The sequence below is a fragment of the Tarenaya hassleriana genome, unplaced genomic scaffold (assembly GCF_000463585.1).
Source record: "Tarenaya hassleriana unplaced genomic scaffold, ASM46358v1 Cleome30, whole genome shotgun sequence".
NCBI classification, from domain to species: Eukaryota; Viridiplantae; Streptophyta; class Magnoliopsida; order Brassicales; family Cleomaceae; genus Tarenaya; species Tarenaya hassleriana.
The window spans coordinates 912,843-933,391 of NW_010966178.1; the positions used below are offsets into that span (position 1 = coordinate 912,843).

The following is a 20,549-nucleotide window of genomic DNA, read 5'->3' on the forward strand; positions in this document are numbered from 1 at the left end:
TTTCTTGGTAATTTATAACTATTCCCAATAGTTGCTTCATTTAATTTTTTATAGTTTATTACCATTCTTCTTTTTCCTCGTTTTATCTCATTATTATTTTCTACGTAGAAAGCTGGAGCCGAATGTGGACTCGTGCTTTCTCGTATAATACCTTTATCTAGTAGTTCTTTACATTCTTTGGTGAATTCTTCTACATCTCTGTGGGTATATTGCATTTTATTTGGTACATTAATTTCATCTTCGGGGTTTTTTAGTTTTATTACTATTAATTCTTCATTTGTATTTTTTATATCTAATGGGTTATCACTACATATTTCATCAAGTTTTTGTTCAATATGAGTCATACTTATAAATGTTAGTCTGTTTTTTAAATCTTCTATAATAGATTTTATTATTTCATTTTTTGTTATTATTTTTGTCGTAACTAATTCTGATTTTTGGTTTTCTATTTTAGGTGCTTCTTTTCTATTTTAGGTGCTTTCAAGCTGACCGTTTTTATTCTCTATATAAATGGTTGATATAATTTTAGGAAATTATTTCATATAATTATATCTAATCCAGAATCATGTTGATATATTGTTTTTGCTGGAAATATTTTAGTCTCAATAATTATTGATACGTGTTGAGCCACATACCAGATTTCATGAGCTGGTTTATCGGCCACAACTATCCGTAGTGGTTTCTCTAATCGTACCCATTTTTTGATGATATTTCTTTTAGCAAAACATAGAGTTGCTCCAGTGTCTATGTATGCTAATAATTTTTTCTTTTCAATAGTTATTTGTATGAATGTTGCATTAGGGTTTCCTGATTTTAGTATTTTTCTATTCATTTTCTGAATCGGATGATTCAGTGGTATATATATATATTTCGATGTCAGAGTCAAACTCTGAATCTGATTCGATTGGTTCAAAGCCCATATCGTATGCTATTCGTAGTATTTCTGTTTCTTTTTTCTTTCCTTTTTTAGGACATTCATTTGCATAATGTCCCTCTTCTTGGCATAGCCAACATTTACAATTCTTTTTCTTAGAAGGGCAGTATGTGTCCTTCATACCATAGTTTTTCTTTTTGTATTGTTTTCTATTTCTGAAATATTTTTGTGGTATATATTTTTGTTTCCTATATTTTTTATATGGATTTTCGTAGGGATTTTCATCGATACTATAGTCTAAGACAATTTTTTCAGTTTCATCAGGTTGCTCTTCTTCGGGTATATTAAGAGCTGCTAATAATTTTGATAATCTTTCTATCTGATCATCTAGTCCTTCCATTATATCTTTGGTGGTGATCTAATTCGAAGATTAGATTTATCGATAATAATTAATTCTTTTGTTTCTTTTTTAAAATAATTTTGTAAGTCTTTTATAGTGATATATCTATTTTGATTAAGTCGTTCGATTATTTCTTGTAATTGTTCTATTATTTCTAGAATTTTTGGTTTTTCATCTTCGTCTAGATTTATTATTTCTTTTCCTTTATTTTTTGTAATAATATTTTTTTACTAACTCTTTAGCTTCGTTGAGTTCTTTTATTATTTGAATTTGTCTGTTATTATAACTGTAATTATTTGTTGTTGTGAGTATTTCTTTTATATTTAATAGTAATTCTTTTATTTCAACAGTTGTTTCTTTAATCAGTTTTTCTATAGTTTCCTTCATAGTTTCTGTCATCCTATTATTGTTTTAATATATTCTTTTAATTCTTCAGAGTTTTGTTTTATTTCTTTAATGCTTTTTTCTTGTAGATATATTATTTCTTCTAATTTTTTGTTTATATTTTTAGTTTCATCTTGTTTTTCACGGTTTTGTTCGAATATTTTTATTAATTTTTGTAGCTGATTTTCTAGATCTGATTTTATATTTTCAATATTTCTTTTTAATTCCTCGTGATATTCTGGATGTTGATGGATGATTCCATAAGAAATCATTTCAACAATATTATTCAGGGTAAAACCCATTTTCTTTATTTTATTTCCGAGATTATGATTAGTATCATCATCAAAGATGGTACCAATATAATATCGGCTTTGATTATGAAGATTTTTAGGTATTGTTATCACCTTTCCTTTGTAAGGAAATCCAGGATAACATTCATCTTCATTTGTTAATATTAATGGTAATCCTTTCGAAAAATCAATTTTTTCGTTATCCATAATCGTTGCCTTGCTCTGATACCAAATATAGATTGTCAGACTAACAGAAATTTAGTCAGACTGGTTATACCGTTTCAATTGGTCATACCTCAGATTTTGGTCATACTAGTTGTTCTGGTATTTCCGTAATTTTATTAAAAATATTGGTTTTTTGGGAAACCCTAGAGATTCTAAGGTTATGGCTGTTGTTCTTGTCATTTTTAAGGTTATTTTTGTTATTTTGCCATCTTGATGTATAAGTAATAGAATGTGGTGTTGGACAATGGTTTGGCAAGTGTTTCGACAAGTTGATCAAATGAAGAGATGTCAGTGATATAAAAATCACCGGACTCAACAAGGCGTTGAACAAAAGGATAGTAAAGAATAATGTGTTTCATATGAACGTAGAAAACTGGTTTTGTATTGAGATAGTTCACACCAATATTACCACAATAGATTACTAGTATTGCTAGTGATCCATAGCCAAATTCGGAAAGAAGTGAAGAAATCTGTCGGATCTCTGCGACAGTGGATGTTGGAGATCGGTATTCTACTATAGTGGAAGAATGAGATAAACCTTATTGTTTTTTCGATGATCATGAAATCGGATAGCAACCAAGATACACAATATACACGAGAATGGATTTAAAATTGTATCTGTCACTCGTCCAATCAGCATCAGACGTCCAATCAGCATCAGAGAAAGCATGTAGTATCGTCCAATCAGCATCAGACGTCCAATCAGCATCAGAGAAAGCATGTAGTATGGGTGAGTTCGAAGCTGAGAAGTAGATGCCGTGATCCCGTGTGCCAAGATATAGTAGAAGACGTTTGACGGGTTGCCAATGCTCATCTGCCGGGCCATATCTTAGTGATAACAAAGGAGATGAGCAACGAACAATGCCCGTCCTGTCTTTGGCAAAACGTTGAAAACGCAACATGCCCAAAATGATCTCTCTGATCAGAAAAAGATTACAACTCAGAACAGCTCATGACAACTAACATGGGAAAATGGGGCATATCATCAAAGGGGTTTAAAATATTTCTGAAAATTTGATAGAAATGAAAGGAATCATCATTGGAAGAACATATTATTGCTTCTTCTAGTAACGGCCGATGCCCCAGACTCTGATGATTCCGTCTGTGTATCCACTGAACAATGTGTTACCATCTGCACTCCAGCTCAAGCTCGTGCAGTAGATGACCTGCATTCCCATTTCACATAACAGCAAAATAAGCTTATTTATAACACGACCGGTAAAACAGTAAACGCGTTACCAAAAAGCCAGAATTGTGAAGCAGATTGTTACTATTTTCCACACAAAAAAAAGAAACTTTGACCTTTGCTACCAATACATTACAAAATACATGCATATATGGCTGAAAGCCAGAATCTTTACCACAAAAAACTACCTTTAAAACCATTTTTTTAGATTAAGTGTCATTCCAATCCACCACCCATGTAGTAATTCCATAAAACAAATCAAGAATCAAGGCCTAATTAGTACATTATATCTTGCAAAATAACCAGGCAATATCAGTCGAAAGATAGATAGTTTCAACAGCAATGAATCCATATACAGTAAGGGCAAAAAACGAATATACAACTTCACCATAATGTTCAAAGCAACAAGAACACCTCGTCCAGGAGAGATGCGATTTCTGTGGAAAACCCAGAAGAAAACAATACAATGACCATATGAAAGACGTACCTTTTGCTTGTTCGCGGCTCCAGTGTCTCCATCCGACTTCTCTGCCTCGGCCTTGAGATCGACCTTCAAGTCCTCGACAATGCTTTTGCTCTCAAGATCCCAGATCTTTATGCCATGCTCCGTAGCGGCGCACAACCAGTACCTGTTGGGGCTGAAGCAGAGGGAGTGGATCACAGCACCAGCGTCGAGCGAGTACAGCTTCTTCCCTTCGGCCAAATCCCACAGCAATATCACGCCGTCTTTTCCGCCACTGGCGCAGAGCGAACCGTCCGGAGACACGGCGACTGTGTTGAGATATCCCGAGTGACCCACGAGCGTGTTCCTCAGCTTGCAGTTCTGGAGATTCCACACCTTCACGGTGTGATCCCAAGAGGCGGAGACGATTGTCGGCACGAGCGTATTGGGGCTAAACCTAACGCAGCTCACCCACTCCCTGTGGCCTTCAGATTGGTCAGAGATGGTGTACTTGCACTCACCGAGCGTGTTCCAGAGCTTGATCGTACGGTCACGGGACGCAGATACGATCTGACGGTTGTCGACGGAGAATGCAACGGAGAGGACGTCCTTGGTGTGACCGACGAATCGGCGGGTGGAGACACCGGTGGCGAGGTCCCAGAGGCGGAGCTCACCATCCCAGCTGCCGGAGAGCGCGAACTGACCATCGGAGGAGAGGACGACGTCCTGAACGAAGTGAGAGTGACCGGTGAGTCTACGCTGGGGGACGCCATAGGACTTATCGTCCTTGGTGAGCTTCCAGAGGACGATGGACTTGTCGCGGGAGGAGGAGACGATGAAGTCGGCGTTGTCGACGGGAGTGGCAATGGCGGTGACGGCGTCGGTGTGAGCGCGCATGGTGCCCTTCAACACGAGTCCCTCGGCCATTGTTAGGTTTGCGGACAGGAGATTTGGGGTTTCTTCTTCGAACGCAGGAGAGAGAGGCGGAGGAGATACGAGATGCCGAGACGTTCGTACTCCGGCAGAGAGGAAAAGGGAATTAGGGTTTTCAAGGGTTTCGCAATGAACAGAGTGCCTCTCTATTCGGGCCGAGTCAATTTGTATGGGCCTTTTAACTGAGTCCGACCCGTTTGCTTGAGTTGGAATTCATCTTGCACATTTTTTTTGGGAGTTTCATTTTGATACAACAATCAAATAATTAATAAACGAAATTTAAAATTAATATATATATATATATATATATATATATATATATATATATGAACTTTTCTCAATATAAAGTTTTTGGATTCTTTATAAAATTTGGTATATTTTATAAGAATTCTTTTAAAATTTGTAGTTTTAACTAAATGTCGAAAACTTTTTATGCATTTTCTTAAGAATTTTTAATCAAGAAAATAATAATAAATTCGTATAAAAGCGAGATTTTGCTTTAATTTGATATTTAATTTAATTCTACCTCATCATATTAACAGAGTTATTAATGGTTTTAAAACAACTTAAGAAGAATATGATGAACTTGCCAACTCCAATTATAAGAAAGGGATACAAAAACCAAAAGGGAGGGTTACTTTGACATGTAAAAGCAGCAAACATGAACCAATCCATTAACTTTTAAAAAAAGGGTTTTAATTTTCTTACATAGAACATAAAGTAATGTCTGTGTCTTAGTGGATCAGTCGTGGAGGGCACAGCAGACAGTGGCTTTGTGGTGGCCTTGGTACACCTTCACCTCTTTCCCCGACGGCATTGACCACAGTCTCGCTGTTGTGTCCGAAGACGCTGCACGTCCATACGATGTACAAATGGCGTAAAGATCAGACCAGCGGCTCTAAACCAGTTACAACAGAACATTTCTCATCTCGAGCTTTGTGGTTAAAGGCCTCGACTTTATGCCCTGGCTAAGGTGGTGTATGTCTGTCAGTCAGGTCAGGTCTGGTTCGGACCGACATTTTCAGACACAATAATACCCATTTTGCATTAACAAAACCCATATGTCTACACTCAACCAACCTCCTTGAACCAAAACCTGACATCAATATGTTCTCGGCTTGATATTTTAAAGCTTTGTGTCTTAGAGCAATGTTAAAGAAGCTTCTCTCCGTGTTTAATCTGATTTTTACCCGAAAACAAATTGTGTTTTTGTTTTATGTTAGGCCGCGTTAGCTTGTATGCAGACTTGTCCAATAGTAATGACCAGACTAAATAAGAAGACTCTGAATGTTATAGACCATTCGAACAAAGGAGGGGAAGAGAGGTACCTGTCACAAGAAACTCTCCGTCCACTGAGAAAACGCAGTCCCAGACCCAACGGTTATGTCCTATATGTCATAGAACGGATAATGGGTTTATAGAATCATACATGTGGCAGAGATCACAGTAACAATAATGCAGGGCAAAAATAAAAGACCCTGCCAGAGGAGAAAACGTAAAGACAATACCTGTTAGAGTTTTCTCTAATTTGAAACCATCGACGTTCCATATCTTGACTGTCTTGTCAGAGGATGCAGTTGCGAGATATCTACAAGATACATCACAAAACTAAGAGCTTGGACTAAGAAACAATAAAACTGTGTCATGGAGAGAGAATTCGAAAAAACTCAACCTGTTAGCAGGAGAGAGGAGACATTTGAGGATGTAACCATTATGAGCCTGTAGCTTATGGAGGGGCTCAAACTCGGTCATAGTCTGAAAAGGAAAGAAGTTAGCAGTGGTGAGGGAACCGGTCTGCAGGACTATCAGTCTATCACCAGACCACAGTTAAAAAAGGCTTGTATATGAGAATTTAACCTGTTTTCCACGCAACAGGCGCCATACATAACATGTTCCACGATTATTAGCGGCTACCACCATTGTCCCGTCCCACATTACTGTTAGAGACCGCACAGCGGTATCAACTTCTGGTACCTATAATCCCACCACATTAGGAAACTTTAGTTCTTTAACTCTGTTAGGCAGGTACGTAAGGGTAAAAAAATTCAAGAAAGTTTCTCGTGTTCCTTCTGTAGTATGCAGAACGAAACATGTCCTAAGTGTCCTAAGTTATAACGAACAACCCCAAAGAAACACATTCCCAAAGCTCAACATTGGCAGAGGCAAGATAAAGGAGGTTGCGGATTCAAGACAATTACCAGTTCACAGCTGCATGAATTTGCTTTGAGATCCCATACACGGATATTACCATTTTGATCTCCCGATATCAGTTCGGTCTGTAGAGACCACAGATTATAGTTAATTCTAGAAGATATTAATCTTAGAGGTGATTGCAACAAACACAATACCGAGAAAATGGCTTGGTCAGTTGATATATACCTGATTTGGGTGTAAAACAACAGTGTTAACTGCAGCAACACTTTCGTACTCCCTTTGGCAACCTGGAGCCCTGCATTTGGTTTCAAATTGACAATTTGATACTAAGAATACGAAACTAAGATGAAAATGTAACATCATTCCCATAAAAACTATAATAAGATAGATGACATCATGCACCTTAAGTCCCAGATCTTAACTGTGCCATCCTCAGATCCTGAATACATCCATTTTCCATCACATTGGAACCCGACTGCCATAACATTGTTTGTATGTGAATCATAGGTCATGACCTGATGTGCCATTAGACGAAAACGTTCCGGTATCATTCAAGCAAGACAAGAAGACAAAAAAGAAGCAAAAATCAAATAGGGGAAAGGGCATACAGGTTGAGGGCTGTTGGAGTTAACATCAAACAATCGTATGTGAGGATTACATGCCGCCGCTAGATAGCGTTTATCTGGCGTGATCTCGAGTCTGTTCACGTGCTGCACCCACCATTAGCAATGAGTCTTGGCTCCATAGGAATATGAGACTAGAATCTAAGTTAACAGATTTGTTCACAAAACATCTAAACTCAATCCTACTGTTGGCTAAACCAGAATTAGATAAACAGAAATTTCCCCATAAGACTCCAATCTGCAGCACATTGTCAGATGAACATTCCAAACTTTGTACAGATTTTGACGTAGAACCCCAAGAATTTTGACATGTGTAACATCGATAATACGAACTTCACCTCTTTGCCACACAAAAATGATTACTGGCAATGCAATCAGGTATCTGTAAAACCCAGAATATCAAAGAGGGTCTTGAAGAACATAGCTTCAGTTTAGATTTCTCTTGGGACAAAGTTCGAATGTCACGACAAATGGATTGAGATCAGAATCGAAAATCCGACCAGAGACGAGGAAGAGAGTAACGGACCGAATCGGGATACTGTATGGTTCGGTAACAGCGACCACTTTCGGCTTCCCAGAAACGAATCGTGTGATCGTAGCTCGCGGTTGCGAGAATCACCGATGGCTGACTCATCCTCGATCAATTCATCAACAACCAAGCTCACGAACCATTCATCTGGTGAGTATTAAGAAAAGTAATCGAACCCTTTTCCTAGGGACAAAGCAAGAGAACAAAGTGAAATTTGAAGAAACAGTCGCACGAACTCTGGAATGTGATCGAAGATCGGGAACAGAGAATCAGCAAAAAGGAGAAAGGGGAACGAAATTGGCGGAACAAAGAAATAGGGTTTTACTACGAGTTTCGAGTATGCCATGAAACCCGGGGTTCATTTGTCACTCCTGTATAATTTGATCCTTTTCTTAAACTTATGAATAAATACGGGGTCATTTTGATATTTCAAAAAGTAAACATGATAAATATACCAACTTTATTATGAACCCAAAAACCCTTGTCCTTCATCAGACCTCTCCCTGTCTCTTCCTGGGTCGCTGCAGCAAAAGCTGAGAAACGACAATGGCGGCTGCAAAGGCTTTGGGAATTGTTCTTCCGACCGTATTATCTCTGCCTTATTCGGACCGTCGCGGCGGAGCTAGGGTCTCACTCGTCCGATGCTCCGCCTCTCCTCTCACCTCCGCCGGAGCCCCCTCCGGTAACTGCCATTTCATTTCCCTCTTCTCTCTATAGATGGACGTATAGCTGTACGTGTTAATCGGATACTCGTGTGAATTTCGATCTAATTTGATGAGATTTATAGCAGAAATCGACTGTCTGAAAGACTGTCGGGTATTGGTCGTGTCTTCTTCTTAAATTTGGCTCATTCATGTCATTTTGGTAATGTTCATTTCCCAAAAACTGCAACTTTCCAGCTAAAAGAATGAACTTTGGCATCCTCCATTATCTAATACAGAATTTGTCGGTGGTGTAGTTACCTGATCTGTTTTTGGACGTTGGTAGCTCTGAATTGGTGCCCTTTAAGGCTTTTTGGAGTGTTATTTCTTCCCTTTTGCGATCTAAGATGATGAGAAACATATATTGCCGGTAGTAGGTCTGGTGGAGAAACCTTGGAGTTCATACAACGCCAGACTTGTGTTAGAAGACGGTTCCATCTGGTGGGCTAAGTCCTTCGGTGCTCCTGGAACACGTGTGGCCGAGGTGGTGTTTAACACTTCATTGACAGGGTGAGACTTGTGTCTGATTATTTCACCATTTCTATTTTACGGCTTATTAAGAAGGAATACTCAGTTGTTCTGGTGATGTCTGATCGACATTTCATTATCCTGAAGGTATCAAGAGATTCTGACGGATCCTAGTTACATGGGGCAGTTCGTGCTGATGACAAACCCCCATATCGGTAACACTGGTGTGAATCTCGGTAAGTGTTTTGAAATTTTCTTATAAGGTGTAAGTGTTGCTCTGACGGTTTCTTGGAACATTTTTAAGTTTTGTTCCCCGAGATGAGACCTGTTTTATTTTGCTTGTCCCAGACGATGAAGAATCTAGGCAATGCTTTCTCGCTGGTTTGGTGATAAGAAGTATCAGTATCAGGTCATGTTTGATTCTTATGCATCTGTAGATGTGCTTATATTTTGGTCCATCTTTCATTTCCGTGTTGGAAGGTCGAGACATTGATATGATATCTTTAAAATTGGAATTTTCCAGTACTTCGAACTGGAGATGCACGAAAACACTTGGTGATTATCTAGCTGAGAGGAACATCATGGGTATTTGTAAGTGTTTCTTCCGTTGTTGTTGACGATGATAATTAATTAGATTCTAGATGATGTTATTGGATATGAAAAATCGCCGATGCACTACCTTTGCTGGGTTTTCTTTCCTATCAGATGATCTTGACACACGAGCAATCACCCGTCGATTAAGAGAAGATGGTAGTCTTATCGGCGTGTTGAGCACCGAACAGTCCAAAACAGATGAGGAACTTTTAGAGATGTCTCGTTCATGGGATATTGTAGGTCAGTACTTCGCCACCTTTTTCGTAGATTTTCGTGTTTATTAACTAACTTATGATGAGGTTGTAACTTGCTTGGGCGAATCTTGTAGGCATTGATTTAATAAGCGACGTTTCCTGTAAATCACCTTATGAATGGGTTGACAAAACAAAACAAGATTGGGATTTTAACACGGATTCTCGGGATGGGGAATCCTACAGGGTGAGTGTTACTTCTCTAACTGTCCTCTGACCAATGATGTCCTTTATATGTATGTGTGTGTGCTTACTGTTTTTTTGAATTGTTCAAAGGTTATCGCGTATGATTTTGGGATCAAGCAAAACATCTTAAGGCGACTAAAGTCTTACGGCTGTCAAATCACCATTGTCCCGTCTACATGGCCAGCTTCTGAGGTGCTGAAGATGAAACCTGACGGGATTTTGTTCAGCAACGGCCCTGGAGACCCCTCGGCAGTGCCTTATGCAGTGGAGACAGTGAAAGAGCTACTTGGAAAAGTTCCAGTCTTTGGAATCTGCATGGGTCATCAGTTACTGGGCCAAGCTCTCGGAGGAAAGACATTCAAGATGAAGTTCGGCCACCATGGTGGGAACCACCCGGTTCGTAACAACAGAACAGGGCATGTGGAGATCAGCTCTCAGGTACACCACGAATGAAACCTTTCAGCTTTTTTTCTTTATACCCAGATGGGAAAATGCAGACTTTATACATTACATTGCTCAATGCCTGTTTTATGGATTTTGTGGATGTGAAATGGGGACAGAACCACAACTACGCAGTAGAACCGGAGACACTGCCGGAAGGAGTGGAAGTGACGCACGTGAACCTGAACGACGGGAGCTGTGCGGGACTGCGTTACCCGGCCATGAACGTCATGTCCCTTCAGTATCACCCCGAGGCCTCCCCTGGCCCCCACGACTCCGATTACGGTAACCATTTCTTCTACATAGGTCATATGATATGAATGCCAATCTATAAACTAAACCACTGCTCAAATGGTTGGTTTCGCAGTGTTTGGTGAGTTCGTAGAGCTTATGAAGAGATGCAAATGATGACCCTTTGATGAAGATTACCAACAAAAAAAACAAAAGACTATTTATTTATTTGACGTACGCTTTTTTTTTTTTTTGTACTACGATCTGAGTATACTTTTGGATCAGTCTTACAATGCTTGCCGCCCAGAACAATAAATATGTACCTCTGATGATTGTGTCTTTGTTATTTTGGGCTTTTCGATACGATTTTTCGGAACCAAAACATACCGAATTGAAACATACGATATTTTTTTTTATCTGTACTGATCCGTACTTTCCAAAATTACTAAATTATTTTTAGAAAACTAAATTTTTTGAAATCGAATTGAATCCAATTTTAAAAAAATTTGAAAAGTAGAAATTTTTTTAAGATGATCTAATTTTTTCTAATAAAAATCCGAACCGTATTTTTAGAAACATTATATGTATTTTTGTAAAACCGAAAGAATTGAATTAAATCCGAACTGAATACCGAAACGTCCACTACTATTTTAGATGTAATAAGTTTAGTTTATGTCCCCCGACTTTGTTATATTTTTAACCCTAAAGTTAAAAAATGATGGACAGACCGACCCTATATTATATATAATATTCAATATCCTCTGGACTCTGGAGTCTGGAGTATAGTTATTGTACCTATTTTTCTTAATTTATTAATCGTCACATCACATATAGAGGATAAAAAAAATATAAATCTGAAGATTCTAATATTTCAATATATAAATAATTTTTTCCTATATAACAATAAGTTTGTTCCATATATTTATTATATATAAATGTGTAACTAAAAGTTCTCAAATGAGACAAACATAATTAATAACAAATTGTTGGGGTTTAGCTGAATATCAAGATAATTATCAATTGTTTGTCGAAATAAATAATTTTAGTATTATTATATAAAGTGGAAATAACATTTAAATATTCACATTTTATAATAAAAACATTTAATAAGAAACTGATTCATCAGTTACAAAGTAACGTTTGTAACGGATGGTCAATTATGGTTCTTTTAGGGTATTTTTTGGATGTGAAAGTATTATTTATCGTTTTTACATTTTATTTTTTTATTTTAAAATTTATCTGAATTTTGAATTCGTTAATCCCGATAAACAAAAAGAGATTAAAAAAAAAACACTCGATTCTATGACAATGGTGATATAAATACGTGATAAGATGGTGATATAATAAAGAAAAAAAAATAATTTTAAGTTTTTGGATTTCGAATACAGTTTTCCGATTTTCAAAAATCGACACCATTCGATTTTTATTATATTCAATTTTATACGGTATGAAAAAAATATCATCATTTTGCTAAAACAACTTACATCATATCATTTTCTAAATATAAATATATGATCATAATAACAATATAGTCATATAATAGTCATAATATTAAATTTATAATAACTAAATGAGACTCGCGCGATGTGTCTGTTGATTTTTGTTGTTGTTAATATAAAATATTTGCTCTTTTCTTATGAAAAAATATTGATATGAATATAACAAAAATAATATATATATATATATATATATATAAAGATGTTAAAAAATGAAAAATATAGATATTATTGTATTATAATGTAAAATTATTTTTATATATGCGTTGAATATGATTTGTCGATATTAATTTATATATTTTTTAGGGTGAAATGCATGATTAATCAATATCATACGATTTTATGATATTTTTTAAACATATATTCACAATATAATAACAATAATGTTTCACATTAAATAATTTAAATATATTTTATTAAATGGAGAATCGCTTTAAAATACCTGTATTTTTTCCTCGTCTCAATTTAATATCTATACTTTTTTAATTACTGAATAATACATGTACAATTGATTTTTCCTGAAATAAATCTCAATACTTTTAAAATGTTGGCAAAAAAATACCTACCATCAAATAGCTGCCACGTAGGATTTTCGTTTGTCTACGTGGCGGTTATTTGACGGTAAGTATTTTTTGGTTCGTATACCCAGATTTCTGAGCAAAACTTCCTTTCCTTCGTTTGTAACTCAGACTGCTCACATTATCCCCTTCCTCTTGAATGGGATTCGCCCTCAAATACAACCCATCACGAACAAATCTCTTCTTATACGACCAATGGAGATAGCCTAGCAGCGTATCTCTCCGTCTGGTTATATCACCTAACTCCACTCGCCTATTTCTATGTGACTCTCCATCATAGCTCATCAAATGAGAAAATCCCTTCTTGATCTCGCTAATCCTGGGTGGTTGATGTTCCCATTTGTGTTGCTCCTCTGTAATGCTAGATAACTCGCGATTTGTTTGAACCGCAAGCACTCTAAGCTCCTTAAAATCATCATCCCAAAAAACAAAATCCACGTGCACTATACCCTGATCGATGTGACTTATAACGCATGGTATGTCCACAACTTCGCCATTACCCAAGCCTTAACGTTGCCCTCGGGGATTTCCTCTTCCTCTTTAGGTTCCTCCGTATCTGTATTCTTGGGCTCAGAATCATGCTCTCTTTATACAATGGCCATTGTCTCTTCACTTCTGTCACTGGTGATCTCTATACACTCGACTGACTCGAATATCTCAACCACATGTGTGGCCTTACTCACATCAGCGGTCTCATCTACATAATGCATTCCACAGGGTGTAGGATGCACTATCGTGGTCTTTCTTGCTGCTACCATTGTCTCTGCTCGCATACCGGACATGGAGGTTCTGGCGTTGCGCTCTGATAGACAATACGACATGAACTCTTTGACTTCTCCGTGTATATAGACTGTCGCGGTAAATCCTCCTTCCTCTTGAGCCAACGCTCTACTCGAATAGCGTAAAAACATACCTCCCCAAACTCGAGATAAGTGTAAGGCTCTACGCATACTCGAATGGCCGGATCTAACCCGTTGATGAATTTGTCAATCCCATCATCCTCATCCTCGTCCAACCCTGCTCGGATCATCAAATCATTGATCTCATCGCAATACTCCTCCACACTCCTATTCTCCTACACCAAACTACGTAGCTTCTGGAAGCTCTATACCGCTCCTCCTTCCATCAGTGTGGCACAACAGGGTTGCCACACTTTTGCCTCAAATCACTTCGGTTGGTGTTTCACATGTCACACTCACAAGAACCTCCTGACTCTCATAAGTGTTTCCTGATATATATATATATATATTTCTCTTTTTTTTCTTTCTCTTTTTTTCTTCTTTTTTTCAAAACACAAAATCCACGAAAACTAGAAACAAAAATCAGATCAAACGGAAAAACTAAAAGAATATGTAAAGCCTAAACGAAGAACAAGATAGAATCCCAAAATCCTAACTGAATCTCGAAGTAAAATCCCAACGAATAGGATATCAAAACAAAGACAAAAAAACTAATAGATATAAAAAAAAACCCTAATTTGAGAACCGGACTCTAATACCAAATGATACGATCCTGAACTCGAAAGTTCTCAATTAGGGATCAAAGGGATAGTCGTGGATGTTACCAAATCCCTTTAACAACTTGTGAATCAAACCTAGGAGTAATCTCAATCCCCGAGGACCTTCTAAACCCAACCTAAACATGGTTAAAAAACCTTAAAACCGGTAGAAGACGCCACACACATGGGTGGTAAATGTGTCTAATAAGTCGATCAAAATACTAGCGACTCAATCACAAAGTCTGAAACTAGATCTCAAGAACAAGGAAGAATCTCTCTCTTTTATTTAAGAATTTCACAAAAACTCCAAAACAATCGTCCCCATGTAAAAGAAAACAAATAAGACCTTAAATAGGTCAACAAACCCTAAACAAAATAATAAAAGAACAAAACCCTAGAAAGGTGTCCAAAACTGTGTAGTTTAAAATAAAACTCGTAATAGTAACTCGGACCGAGTTACATTTAACGCGGTCCGTGTCAAGTCTCTAATGAACTAGCACGACTCGGATTATAGCTAAAATGGGTCGTGTTGGATTTCTATAAATCTGGTGCGGGCTGTGTCAGATTTCTGAGCAAAACATCCTTTCCTTCATTTGTAAATCGGATTGCTCACATTATTTAGTCCGCTGGGATCAGACAGACCACGTGATACTCGTTCGGCTGCGAGAAAGTACAGAACGGGGTAGGCCGAACGTGCCATGAACCTGGGACTTTCTGGAAAAAGTCGAGGATGGATGGTCGGAGTGGACCGGGACGTCAACCAGGATTCGAACTGGATCAGTCGGGGTGAGAGACGGACTTGATCTACAGCGAACTGAGTTCCTCGGGTGGAACGGTTGGGGTTTGGACGAGAGTTCTCGCTGGGATAGGAAACTCTCAGACAGACGAATGGGTCGATGCTGGAACTTAGGTCGAATGGGAGTTTCTTGGCCAGAGTCGTTTCTCAGTACAAACGTCGTTGGGGAATCCTCGGACAGACGACTCGGTCGTGCAGGATTCTTCGAACACGGATGAATAACTGTACAAGAACAACGAGAAAGGAGAAGCGGGGATCGAATCAAATGAACCAAAAAGCGAGGGCAATTTTATTAAGTGGCGAAACAGAACCAAGGGGACGCCGACGGTTCAAACAAGGATTCCGGAAACGGTGGCCAGAAAGAACCAAAGACGGAAGAGAGAAAAAGATGAGACTAAGAAGAGAAAATTTCCGAATGAATGTCTCAAGGGGATCTGATGGCCTTTTATAGTGTGAGGCTCAAAGGATCAATCACAATCGGAGATTGTTCCAATCAAGAGATCAAATTACAATCATTCCTAAATCGGATAAAACAAGATCCAATCAATCAAAGATATTTTCCTTATCTTGCACTTGGATGTATCTAGACCAAAATATGGACCCATTCAGATAAGCCGGGAAGGGAAGGTGGGCTTGACCAAGGGACTTGGGCTTGTTGGGAGGGAAGCCCAAGTCGAATCAACACCTCAATCCAAAAGTGGTAGCGGCCAAAATTGGGATTTGGTTTGAGGAGGCGTGGTGCACCAAGTGAGCTGAGGATAAGGTTGGCATTTCCATGGATAGTTCATCCGTTATCCGTGGGCCGAGCATGCTGGAATGGTCCGAGGGAAAAGTGCTCCAAGGTCTCCAGTCATGGTCTGTGCATGGTCTTGTGAGATTGGGCTGAGGTTAGGGACAATGCCCGAGAGAATGTAACCCACCAATCAACCATGGAACGTACATGCGAAAGGAATTTAGGGATGTGAAAAATTCCCCCTTTTCATCCTCACATGCTCCCCCACTCAAACTTGCGACGTCCCCATTGGCAATCGTCCAAAGTTTCTCAAGTGCTCTCCCAATGTGGTTCTTCCTTCCACTTGATCAAGTACTCCCGGTGGGTCGGGGAGAACTCGTGGCAAGAGAGAACGAACTCGGTCACCTTCCCAAGTGTTGTGGGCGAGAGATGCTGTTGTAGGCGAGGTTTGGGATTGATTTGGGATGAGTACATATATAGCTGCGTACCTTGATGAGGTTTGTTGGAGAGGCGGTGAATGTTGAGATTGGGCCGACTTACCCATCTTGTTCGGGCCTCATATTGCAAGGCCAAGATAGCAATGCCCTTCGAGATGGATCGGAGTGGGACGATGGTCAGTTGCATGTCATCCAAGAGAATCAAGGACTTATGCGAGGTCGGGAGCTGCATGTTGCTTGTTCGAAAGAAAGGGAGACTGAGAACAAGCTTGAAATCGTCCATGGGAAGGACCATGAAATCAAGGCGTGTGTTCTAATCTCCTATCTTAATCCACACATTTTGAGCTATCCTGTGGTTGCTTGGGCCAGAGAATTGACTGCTTTGATGGTTTCGTCGTTTGCATCCATCTTTAGGTTTTGCATCTTGGCAATCCATGCATCTATGAAGAAATGAGACTCACCCGTATCGAGCATGGCAGGAAAGATGTTACCGTAAATATTGACGTCCGTGTATAGTAGGCTGCCATCCTTGGGATCGGACTTCGAAGGATGAGACGCTTTGTGTCCGAGATGTTTGGCTTCGTCCTCGTCCGAAAGCAGTGGTTCATATTCATGCCCATCTTCAAGATTGTCGATCTCGTCGACTATGGCCATGATCGTCGTGAGCTTGGCATGTTTCGGACATTCCCAAACGCAATGTGGACCGCCACAATGGTAGCATGGAGTGGGAGGCTTGGTCGTCCTTTGCCTTAACTCTTGTGCGTCAAGACAACCATGGCTCGTAGTTCGGGATGGCCGTGGGACAGTGTTGGTCGTGGGGACATCCAGAATCTGGGATGGATTCGGCAATAGCTATCGCATCGTCCAATGTCCGCGTATCCCTTCGGTTCACCTCAAGCCGAACATCGTCCTTGAGACTGTTCCATGAAAAAGAATAGTGCATACTTGTCGGACAAATCAGTAATCTCGAGACATATGGTCGAGAACTCACTTATGTAGGTGAGTACTCTTTCCGAGACGGGTCCGAGATTTGTCCATGCCATTGGTCGAGACAAAATGTCTCTTGAGTTCGGACTTGAATTGTGCCTAAGTTTCGAACCGGGGCTCTCCTCGGTCACGGTCAGCTCAATGCGGCGTCACCAAAGTTGAGTCGTCTCCCGAAGATAAGTGGTTGCACTTATAACTCGGGATGGGTCATCCATGATCCCGAGGGCCTCGAAGTACTGTGAGTCCAAACAGAAAGGCTTGACCGTCGGGGCATGTCGTAAACCGTCATATGTGGCAAGTTCAGGATTCCAAAGAATCATTGGACCGGGGTTGTGTTGGTTGTAATGCTCTAGGATGATCCATGATATGACATTTTGACTTTGTATTGATTCATTGGTTCATGAATGCATTACTCTTCCCGTTATATGATTGGCATGTTTGTTATATTTCGGTATCCTTGAATCATTAGAGAATGATTCTAAACACTCTAGTCAGTTATCATTGTGGGAACAATGATGAATTAAGACTAGCATGAGGTGTGATCGATGCATTGGATGCATATCACAATCATGGGTACTCGTTGCGAACGAGTGACTGGTTGACCCGCATGAGATTGTCACATGGACAGAGTCATGACTTGAATCTCATACAGCGGTTCGTTCTTGGATCCTCAGACCTGAGATGTCTAGAGTATCTGATATGAGGAGTAGCGTGTCTTGACTGCGTCAAACGTCGTCTTTAACCAGATGATTATAACGGCGTTGATCAGATACGTTCACGAATCATATGGAGATAGTAGACATGCAATATGAGACTTGTCACCTCCTTAACAGGAGAGATATCGCTGGGCCCTCTCGTGGAAATCGGACTATGAAAACGCGTGGCCACGCTATAGATGAAGTTCCATCTATTTTATTAGTCGATTTGCCAAGACGAGAAAGCAGTTGAACTTGAAGGGTGACTCAAACCATGCCCTTGTTCAACATATGATATCGTGAGACAAAGGATCAGAACTCGAGTTGTTACTGCCTTGGTTAGATCACCTCTAACTCAATCAACGTGGGTAGTCATGGCGTCTTGCTAGAGGTTAACCATGACTTGTAGATCGGGAATGGTTCTCGAGGCTGCTGCCCCCGCGAATGGGACGCGTGGCCACGCTATAGATGAAGTTCCATCTATTTTATTAGTCGATTTGCCAAGACGAGAAAGCGGTTGAACTTGAAGGGTGGCTCAAACCATGCCCTTGTTCAACATATGATATCGTGAGACAAAGGATCAGAACTCGAGTTGTTACTGCCTTGGTTAGATCACCTCTAACTCAATCAACGTGGGTAGTCATGGCGTCTTGCTAGAGGTTAACCATGACTTGTAGATCGGGAATGGTTCTCGAGGCTGCTGCCACTGCGAATGGGCCTACAGGGTCACACACCATTAGGGATGGACTTATATGTGAAGTATCGAAAAGGAAGACTTGGATTTGGTCGGAAAAACCATTTTCGGATCAAATCAGAGTGTCGGGACATGTAGAGGGACTGTAACTTCAGTCCTAGGTGATTAAACAGGCCCCGGATCGACTCCTACTTCCGTTTCTTCAAGAAAGAGGTAAGTATTCAATTTCCACGGTGATATACACGATCTGTTCGGGTTTTACAGGTTTGGTTGCGTGTGACGTTTGACTAGGTTTAGATCTTTCTTCCGCTGCATAAAACCTAGTAAATCAAACCCTAGATCGATATGATCGCATGCTAGGAACCCGTAGCAAAACCCAACAGTGGTATCAGAGCCTAGTTCTCTGTATATCGCCGTGCTTGTCGCATGCCTATATGAATTTTAATGGTTAAAATTGCATGATGGGCTTGATCTATACATATTTAATGATGTTATGATTGTTATTTGATGCATGAATGAGTTTGGGGTCGAAGACGGCTTGATGACGCATCAAATTAAGGTGAAAACCTAGATTTCGTGGCCAGAGTTTTGACTCGGACAGAGTCAGAGTTTTGACTCGACCGAGTCAGAGTGTTGACTCGACTGAGTCAGAGTTTGACTCGGGCAGAGTCAAGTGTTGACTCGACAGAGTCAGAACGAATCAAAATCGAACAAACTTGACCTCAGAGGCTTCTGACTCGGACCGAGTCAAGTTTTGACTCGGACCGAGTCAGTACAGAAGGTTATCTAATTCGTCCCGTTTTGGTTCGGACTGATTTGGGGAGATTTCGGCTTCTGACTCGGACCGAGTCAGTTCGTCAAACTTTGTTAGATGCAATTGTTGCATCATTTCAAGTGTCTAAGCCGAGATTCTGATTCTACCGATATGATCGGAACAACTTGATTGAACTGACTTGAATTCAGTCAAGATTTCATTGTGTTCAAGTCACATATACCTCATGAAATCTCAAGCTATTACCGCCCATTAGTAGAGCAACTGTCATGGCCTCGATCGTCATGGTTACGGGTCATGCCCTAGCTGAGCGTGCCTGATTATCTTGGTGAGGCAGTATGGAGAAATCGTGATTCTCATAGCTCGAATATGGTTGAGCTTGAATTGGGTTATCAAGTCGGACTTGGACCTGATGGTAAGGATGGGATGAGGAATATGCAGTGATAGTGTATCACTATCCCATACTCATCTAGGAATCACATAGGATGAGATTGATAATGTGTTGTCTACCTAAATAGCATGTTTTTGAGCGTCATGCCCTAGCTGACTCAAAAGCATGTGAAATATGGATCCTAGCTCACTTAGAAACTCATTGAGGTTCTTAGTGGGAGCCTATCATATTGCATCTATTGTCTGTGTTAGTATGTGTACTAAGCGGCTTGCATATTTTCTGTCTGTTTGTTTGTCTTTTTCTGTAGAACATATCTGTTGCAGGAATCTGTTTTATCTCACCATGCGATCTATCCTTATGAAGGATAAGCCTCTCACCACGGCTTCTAGATCGATCATTGATGCTTATTGGAAGAATGAGGATGATGATCTGGACGTGTCCAGCTTGATGCTTGAAAAGATGTCTTTGAAATTGCGTAAGCAATTAGAGGACATGGACAATTCTTTGATAGTTGATCAGTTGAATGTGTCATTCCAAGAGAAAGCTGGGAGCCGAGGGAA

The 20,549-nt window shown here is 39.7% G+C and overlaps 3 protein-coding genes across 5 annotated transcripts; 1 reads left to right on the forward strand and 2 right to left on the reverse strand.

Annotated features, from left to right (window-relative positions):
* Positions 1-2,701: 2,701 nt before the first annotated feature.
* On the reverse strand, positions 2,702-4,862 carry LOC104820360 (receptor for activated C kinase 1B). The gene is made up of 2 exons (XM_010550776.2): positions 3,847-4,862; positions 2,702-3,339 (listed from the first exon to the last, which is right to left on the reverse strand). The coding sequence occupies exons 1-2, from the start codon at positions 4,726-4,728 to the stop codon at positions 3,238-3,240; spliced, it is 984 nt and encodes a 327-aa protein (XP_010549078.1). The 5' UTR covers positions 4,729-4,862; the 3' UTR covers positions 2,702-3,237.
* A 448-nt stretch (positions 4,863-5,310) lies between these two features.
* LOC104820361 (protein LST8 homolog) lies at positions 5,311-8,358 on the reverse strand. Of its 2 annotated transcripts, none has more exons than XM_010550777.2 (10): positions 8,038-8,358; positions 7,497-7,598; positions 7,291-7,403; positions 7,114-7,183; positions 6,933-7,010; positions 6,592-6,708; positions 6,407-6,489; positions 6,243-6,322; positions 6,063-6,122; positions 5,311-5,583 (listed from the first exon to the last, which is right to left on the reverse strand). In XM_010550777.2, exons 1-10 carry the CDS (start codon positions 8,143-8,145, stop codon positions 5,477-5,479), a joined length of 918 nt encoding a protein of 305 aa, XP_010549079.1. In that variant the 5' UTR covers positions 8,146-8,358; the 3' UTR covers positions 5,311-5,476. The 2 variants fall into 2 exon arrangements, with proteins under 2 accessions (XP_010549079.1, XP_010549080.1); XM_010550778.2 differs by lacking the exon at positions 5,311-5,583 and adding an exon at positions 5,614-5,702.
* Positions 8,359-8,507: 149 nt separating this feature from the next.
* Positions 8,508-11,273, forward strand: LOC104820363 (carbamoyl-phosphate synthase small chain, chloroplastic). Of its 2 annotated transcripts, none has more exons than XM_010550779.2 (10): positions 8,508-8,722; positions 9,116-9,251; positions 9,357-9,445; positions 9,558-9,618; positions 9,733-9,800; positions 9,915-10,043; positions 10,132-10,241; positions 10,331-10,678; positions 10,801-10,966; positions 11,049-11,273. In XM_010550779.2, the coding sequence occupies exons 1-10, from the start codon at positions 8,587-8,589 to the stop codon at positions 11,087-11,089; spliced, it is 1,284 nt and encodes a 427-aa protein (XP_010549081.1). In that variant the 5' UTR covers positions 8,508-8,586; the 3' UTR covers positions 11,090-11,273. The 2 variants fall into 2 exon arrangements, with proteins under 2 accessions (XP_010549081.1, XP_010549082.1); XM_010550780.2 differs by having other exon boundaries at positions 9,119-9,251.
* The last annotated feature ends 9,276 nt before the right edge of the window (positions 11,274-20,549 follow it).